This window comes from Triticum aestivum, chromosome 4B (assembly GCF_018294505.1).
Source record: "Triticum aestivum cultivar Chinese Spring chromosome 4B, IWGSC CS RefSeq v2.1, whole genome shotgun sequence".
Taxonomy (NCBI): domain Eukaryota; kingdom Viridiplantae; phylum Streptophyta; class Magnoliopsida; order Poales; family Poaceae; genus Triticum; species Triticum aestivum.
Genome location: NC_057804.1, coordinates 517,189,821 through 517,196,604, shown reverse-complemented (window position 1 = coordinate 517,196,604; position 6,784 = coordinate 517,189,821). Strand labels below are relative to the sequence as shown.

Genomic DNA, 6,784 nt, shown 5'->3' with positions numbered 1-6,784 from the left:
TAATAACTTTATTATTGCCTCTAGGACATATTTCCTTCAAAGGGGTGTTGGTTCATATATATACAACCTTCCTCTCTTTCCCCATTTATTGCATGACATATCATAAAAAATTCTATGTGGCAAAGTCTACCGACAACTATCTTACAATCATTGAAGAGCCCTTAAGCGCTGAACAGGGACTCTCGAAAGAAAAAGGGACATAGGTTTGTCCGGCAACCCTCTATCAGTTAGTTTCTCTTACTTTGTTGTTGGGCAACTTTGAACCTAGTCCACCAATCAAAACTGAACGGACTCTTCCAATTCATCCAGACTCAAAGTTGTTTAAACCTTTTCATTTCAGTAGATACGAGCCCAACCAGCCTTTTATCCTTCATGTACAACTCTTATGGTTGAATAAGTCGGGTTTTTTGTTAACAGATTCGCCAATTCTCATACTACTATTTAACAAAGCCTCATCTCAAAGCAGGCTTTCGCCCCGCTTTATAGATAAAACATAAGTCCATACAACCACGTCCCAAGCAAGGTCAAAAAGAAAAATGTTAGGGCCACAGCACAATGATGCCCAAAGAACTAAGAGGAAACAGAAAAAACCACCAGGGGCAAGCTACGAGTCTGTCGAGCGATCACCGAGTCGACGCGCGGTAGACACCAGTGCGTCAAGAAGGCGCTGAAGATGGTCACGATCCCTTGGCCTAGCGAGCGGATGCCAGTGCTGCAGGAAGGCAAGAAATTTGAAGAACGAGTCAGAAGCACGTCTCGGGAACACCCGTTCAATCACCATCTTATTGCGAGTAGTCCAAAAAGTCCACATCATAGCCGCGAAGATGAGCCAGAACAATCGGCGCTTACGGCCATCCTGAATGGCCCTAACCTGCAGAAACCGTGCAAGGTCAACGGCCTCCCACTCCGGTCCTAAAGCCTCACGAACAAAGCACCAGAGAGCCTGAGCTGCGACGCATGAGAACACAATGTGCGTTCCCGTTTCCAGGACATGGCACAAAGGGCACATGCCATCGCCCGGACCCTGGCGCTTCAGCACCTCGGTTCCCGAAGGAAGACGATCTCGGAGAAGCTGACAAACGAAAATCTTAATCTTCAAGGGCATCGGCGCCTTCAACAACGGGGATAGCCACTGTAGAACCGACACACGGCATAGGGCCTGATAGGCCGAGCTAACAAAGTCTCATCTAACTCTTGTGCCATTTGATTTTACGCAAAGATTCATGCTGATTGTCTCCTTTTCTTTCTTCTTTCTTCTTTTTCCATTTTAATTTTATTTAGATGGGGATATGGATGAGAGCTAGACATACCTTTTTATTAACTCTATTTTGAATTTTCGACATATGTGCAAATTACAATATATATAATTCGGGAGTATTAAAACATGTCTCGGTGTTTCCCTTAACCTTTCCTTAATGCATGCCTCAATGCTACAGTATTTCTGAGGCAACTGAATTATAACTTAAACCAATAATTAAATTGTGTGTAACTACTGATAAATAAGGTCACTGCTGTCCGTCTTCTACCCGTGCCAGAGCCAGAATGGGCTCCGGATTCAGGACTCGAAGCTGATCTCGTGCTCGTCCTTGCCAACCCTGAGGAAATGTGAGCCTCCATCGATCACCTTCTTGCCATCCTCCCTCGCCCTGCTGAAGTGCTCGCACGGGCTGACGTCGAACCTGAGGCTGGCCTTCTCGCCGGCCTTGAGATGATGGGTTCGGAACCCAATCAGCTGGCTCACCGGACGCCCACCCGTCGCGTTGGGCCACCGGAGGAACATCAGCACCGAGTGCTTCCCGTCCAGGGGACCGTGGTTCTGCACCTCGACCACTGCCGGGAACTTGAGCTGCTCGCACCCGTCGGCCCCGATCTCCTCGACCACGTAGCTCGCGCCGCCGTCGGCAGTTGGCGTGGCGGCCAGGCCGGCGAGCAGATTCGTGTTCGGTGCTTCGTTGCCGGTACCGGAGACAACTAGTTGGCGAGAGAACTTGGAGTAGCTGAGGCCGTAACCAAACTTGTAGACGGCGTTGCCCTGGTAGAAGCGGTAGCTCCGGCCGGGGTATCCGGTGGCCGGGTCGGCGCGCATCCGCATGTCCGTCATGGGCACCTTGGTGAACTCCTCCGGGTACCACGTCACCGGCAGCCTGCCGCTGGGGTTGTGATCTCCGAAGAGGACCCTGGCGATGGCGAGCCCGCCGGCCTGACCAGGGTAGCCGGCCCACAGAATTGCACCGATCTTGGGGTTACCTTTGGCGAATGTCACGTCAACCGGACCGCCGGTGAGGAGCACCAGGATCACCGGCCGTTTCGCCGCGTTGGCGACTGCGGTGATAAGGCTCTGCTGCTTCCCTGGCAGCAGAAGACTCGTCCTGTCGAGCCCCTCCTGCTCCTGCGCCTGGCTCAGGCCCATGAACAGGAACACGTAGTCCGACGAGGCCGCTAACCCCACCGCCTGGCCCGTCGCGGCAAAGCCGCACGCCGCCGAGTCGCACCCGGCCAGGAACCTGACGTTCTGCACGTACCCCTGGAGCCCCTGCAGCGGCGTCGTGGTCTCGCACGGAGGGCCGAAGTAATTGCCATTGAGCGCGCGGGGGTCATTGGCATTATGGCCGATGACGGCGGCGGACGCCACCGCGCCCCGTCGAAGCGGGAGGATGCCGGCGTCGTTCTTGAGCAGGACGATGCCGCTCGTGGCCGCCTGGAGTGCCAGGTTCTTGTGCGTGGGCGAGCACACGTCCTTGGCGCCAAGGCCCCCGTACAGCGCGCTGCCCCGGGGGTCCCCGTCGAAGTGTCCGAGCCGCATCCGGACGGCGAAGAGGTTACGGAGGGCCCTGTCCACGTCCTGCTCCGTCATCCTTCCCTGCCGCACCGCGGCCATGCCGTGCACCTGTGTGTAGTTCCCGCAGTTCAAATCCAACCCTGCAAACAATTCGCAACATTTTTTATATCAAATTTTTCTCACAATATTAACTGCAATAAATAAGATGACCATTCTCATGGTGGTTTTGGTGCACTCACCGGCCTTGAGGGCAACTGCGACCGTGTCCTCCGGCGAGGGCCGATAGAACTGCGCGTCGTGCATGAGCGCCACGGCATCACAGTCCGACGAAACGTACCCGTTCAAGCCCCAGTCTCCCTTGAAGGTCCTGGAGAGGAGGTCGTTGCTGGCGCAGGCGGGGACGCCATTGATGGTGGTGTAGGCGCACATGACGCAGCTGGCCCGGCCTTCCTCCACGCAGCTCTTGAAAGGCGGGTTGAAGGTGTCCGCCATGTCCTGGGCCGTCACCCTCGCGTTGAAGTTGTAGCGGATGGCGCCGTTCCAGGCCTCGAGGTCGTAGGCGGAGGCGTGCTTGCAGCAGGCCGAGGTCTGGAGCACCGTCGGCGAGCTGCCCTGCAGGCCCCGCACGAACGCCACGGCGTACTTGCTCGCCGTGGTGGGGTCCTCGCCGGGGGTCTCCTGGCCGCGGCCCCACCGCGGGTCGCGGAAGATGTTCACGTTGGGTGACCAGATGGTGAGCCCCTCCGCCTGGCCCAGGTTGTACAGCGCCCGAGCCTCCGTCCCGATCGCCTGCACCACCATTTTTCACCCATCACAGGTAGAAAGAGTACTGCATTTCATTCACATGGCAGGCAATTTGGACTCTAGATTTGCAGGACATATGCTTCCGGTACACGCGCCCGTTCGGTGCCCAGCTAAGTGGGATCACTTTGAGGGAGTACAAAGTACCAACCCCATTAAAAAGAGCTGTAGTAATCAATCGATGAGATCAAAAAGAACATGGAGGGAGGCCACACAGTGACAAGTGACAAAGACGGGCACGTGTGGCATGAATGAGAGGGTTTACACTTATGGATCATCACTCGGTAACCAGGACAATGATTGTGTCCAAAATGCCAATTGCTCACGCTTTTATGCGTATCCCAGGCAAAGTCAAAAGTGGTTCTCAAAAAGGTTACCAGCATCGCTGTCGAACCTTGCGAATTACTCCTACATTCTATGGTCTCTAGACTGTGTCACGCTACAAGGAGAAAGTAAAACAACAATGACAACTACTCCCTTCTCGTCCCATAATATAAGAACCTTTTTCAAGCTATGTTAGCTTGAAAAACGTTTTAATATTGTAGGATGGAGGGAGTATATAGTTAAACATTTTTTTGAGGAAAACTATATAGTAAAACATCGTACACAACATGTGACCGACCAAACAATCTAGATCCAACGGAGCGATCTACAACATATATAGCAGATTAAGTAGTACCCCATCACATAAGATAAGACGTTATCACTAATTAATATCGGGGCCGGCCCAAATGAGCAACGCCCCATAGCTACCACCAAGGACGCTGTACAAGATATGGTGGTGGGTACACTCTAGCCAGGGCCAGCACAGGAATAAACATAGGTTGTTGGTTACGCACAAAAGGCTAGCTAGATGGACGTTTAGGACTACATGCATGTTTGCTCGCTCATTCATTTTCCTATCGATAGGTAGCGATCCTAATGAACCAATTTGCTGCACACCGACCTTTCCCTGTAGTGCAATCATGTTACTTTCATCTGCACTTTCGGTTTACCGGAAATTAAGTTGTCCGTTTCTGTCCTGCCACTACGGAAATGTGGCTAGTATGGGTTAATTGGTGGAGCCTTAAGTAGCTAACTGTTCTCTCCATCTCATAATGTAAGACGTTTTTTGAAACTAATGTAATGTCAAAAAACGTCATACATGACGGGACAGGGGACCTTGCAAAAGCAAGATATAATCATATGCATGAGACAATATAATGATTTTCTATCTTTGTTGTAATTTAGACTGAATTTCATATTTTACACATGCTTTGCCAATTTTTTATACGCTTATAAACTTTCAAAGCAGGTGTATAAGCGTATAAAAAAGCGGGAGACAAACTTTCACTTTAATTTAGCAAAAAAAATAATCCTACTACTTTTTCACTTTAATCATTTTAAAAATAAAGCGTCCGAACCGATCAAATGAATTTACCCGGACCTTTTTTTCTCTCTCAAAAAGGTGTACTTATGCACCGCTACGCCGAGTTGGTCCGGCTTAACCAGACGAGGAGGTGCACCTGCTTCCACGTCATGGCCACCACATCACCATCAGAGTGTCCTTCCGAGAGAAACTGCTGGGCGGGGCGGCGTCTCCTGGTAGACCACGAAGCAGGAGAGCAAGACCACGATGTATGCTCGACGACTGGTGTGGTGGGAGAGAGTCCAAAACGCTGGATTCGATCGGAGCCTGTTCCGTCCCACACCCCATCCTACCTACTCCCACCCAGACCAGTAACTACGCTTTCTAGCGGCCCCTTGGCCCATCTCCCCGTCGAGTGGAGGTGCAGCGTGCATTGCATACCTGCCCGATGAGGTACCACAGCTGCTCGTCGAAGGCGGCGGCGGTGAGCAGCACCTGCGGGAAGCTGGTGATGGCGCGGACGGCGCCGTCGAAGTGCATGCCGTGGCCCCAGAAGGAGAGCCCGTGGAGGCCCTCCGACCACCACTTGTACGGCGGCACGCCCAGCCGCGGCACCCCCGGCGCCTCGTCGCCCAGCTGCGACACCTTCTCCGCCAGCGACAGCCGCGCCACCAGGTCCGCCGCCCGCTGCGCGGGCGGCAGCGCCGGGTTGCAGAACGCGAGGCCCTGCGTCGGGGCTCCCTGGCCGCACGAGAACGGCGGGTTGCCGGCGGCGCACACCCGCAGCAATGCCAGCAGCATCGCCAGCGTGAGCGCCGCCATGTGGGCGGCGTGGTAGGAGAAGGCCCCCATGGAGTGTTCAGTTGTGGAGGGTGAGAGCAGACAGGAGGAGAGGACGTGAGAGAAGCTCAGTGGCGCGCGGCTCCTTTTATAGGCGCTCTTGGCCAGCGATCTTGTTGAAACCAGAAAGCTGGCATTAACCTATTTTTTCAGCACCCGCTTGAAAGCTAGCTGGGTCTGGGCTCCATTCGGACGACACACCAGATGGTAATAAGATTCGGCGTAAGAACGGACCACGAGAGAGCTGTACAGCACATTGCGTACTTTCCGTTGCCATGCCGTTGAATGTAGCTAGGTTCGATCGATCGTGCAGCTCTCGCAAGATTCTTGGACATGACTGCATCATTCGGGCCATGACTATCGGTGAATAAAGCCCCTGGTCGACATGCCTAGTACTCCAGTAAAGAACGATCGATGGGGATCAAGAGGACGGACGTACGGTTGACATGGGCCTAGCCACACCTAGGTTTAATTCTTTCTAAGCTAAGCCATGCATGCATGCATGAGGCGCCGTTAGCCTATTGCGCTTCATTTTCATGCAAGACGACAGCAACATTGGCGGTGTCATATCGTCCGTGCTTTGCTGGTAGCCTCCCGTGCCATTAAATCCACCCTAACCACCCCCTGAGCAGATAAACGATGCCATCGGCCGGGTTTGATCGGTGTGGCACTGGCATGCACGCAACAAAGGAGATCATGCCATCGAGTTTGAGCGGTAGCATGCAGAGACAAGTGAAGAGATGCCATCAGTTTTATCGTTTTTCCATGTGGAAGATAGACTTGTAGGATGGTGTGCCACGTTAGGAGCTGGGCTGGCTATACAGGTGGAACGAGGTCACACGCCACGTGTCCTGCTTACCTGTTTGCAGTTGTGTTTACATAGAATGGCATATTGGTATGCCTGTGTTCTCGTCGGTGGTGGTGTCCGCGATTTGGCCGACTGGCTTCACGTTCCCCATGCCACGGCTCCATGGCGTCTGTGCTCATCTGGTGGTGGTAGTGGTGTGTCTCGCACC

General features: G+C 53.4%; 1 protein-coding gene across 1 annotated transcript; it reads right to left on the bottom strand.

The window, feature by feature from the left end:
- Positions 1-1,296: 1,296 nt before the first annotated feature.
- Positions 1,297-5,830, bottom strand: LOC123093020 (probable beta-D-xylosidase 7). The gene is made up of 3 exons (XM_044514896.1): positions 5,370-5,830; positions 3,019-3,568; positions 1,297-2,919 (listed from the first exon to the last, which is right to left on the bottom strand). The coding sequence occupies exons 1-3, from the start codon at positions 5,778-5,780 to the stop codon at positions 1,556-1,558; spliced, it is 2,325 nt and encodes a 774-aa protein (XP_044370831.1). The 5' UTR covers positions 5,781-5,830; the 3' UTR covers positions 1,297-1,555.
- Positions 5,831-6,784: the final 954 nt, after the last annotated feature.

Bases quoted from the DNA above. Each gene is read 5' to 3' on its own strand.
- LOC123093020 (XM_044514896.1), bottom strand. From the start codon at position 5,780: ATGGGGGCCTTCTCCTACCACGCCGCCCACATGGCGGCGCTCACGCTG. The intron at 3,569-5,369 runs GTATGCAATGCA...ATGGTGGTGCAG, and splicing joins TGTGGTACCTCATCGGGCAG to GCGATCGGGACGGAGGCTCG. The intron at 2,920-3,018 runs GTGAGTGCACCA...AATTGTTTGCAG, and splicing joins CGCAGTTGCCCTCAAGGCCG to GGTTGGATTTGAACTGCGGG.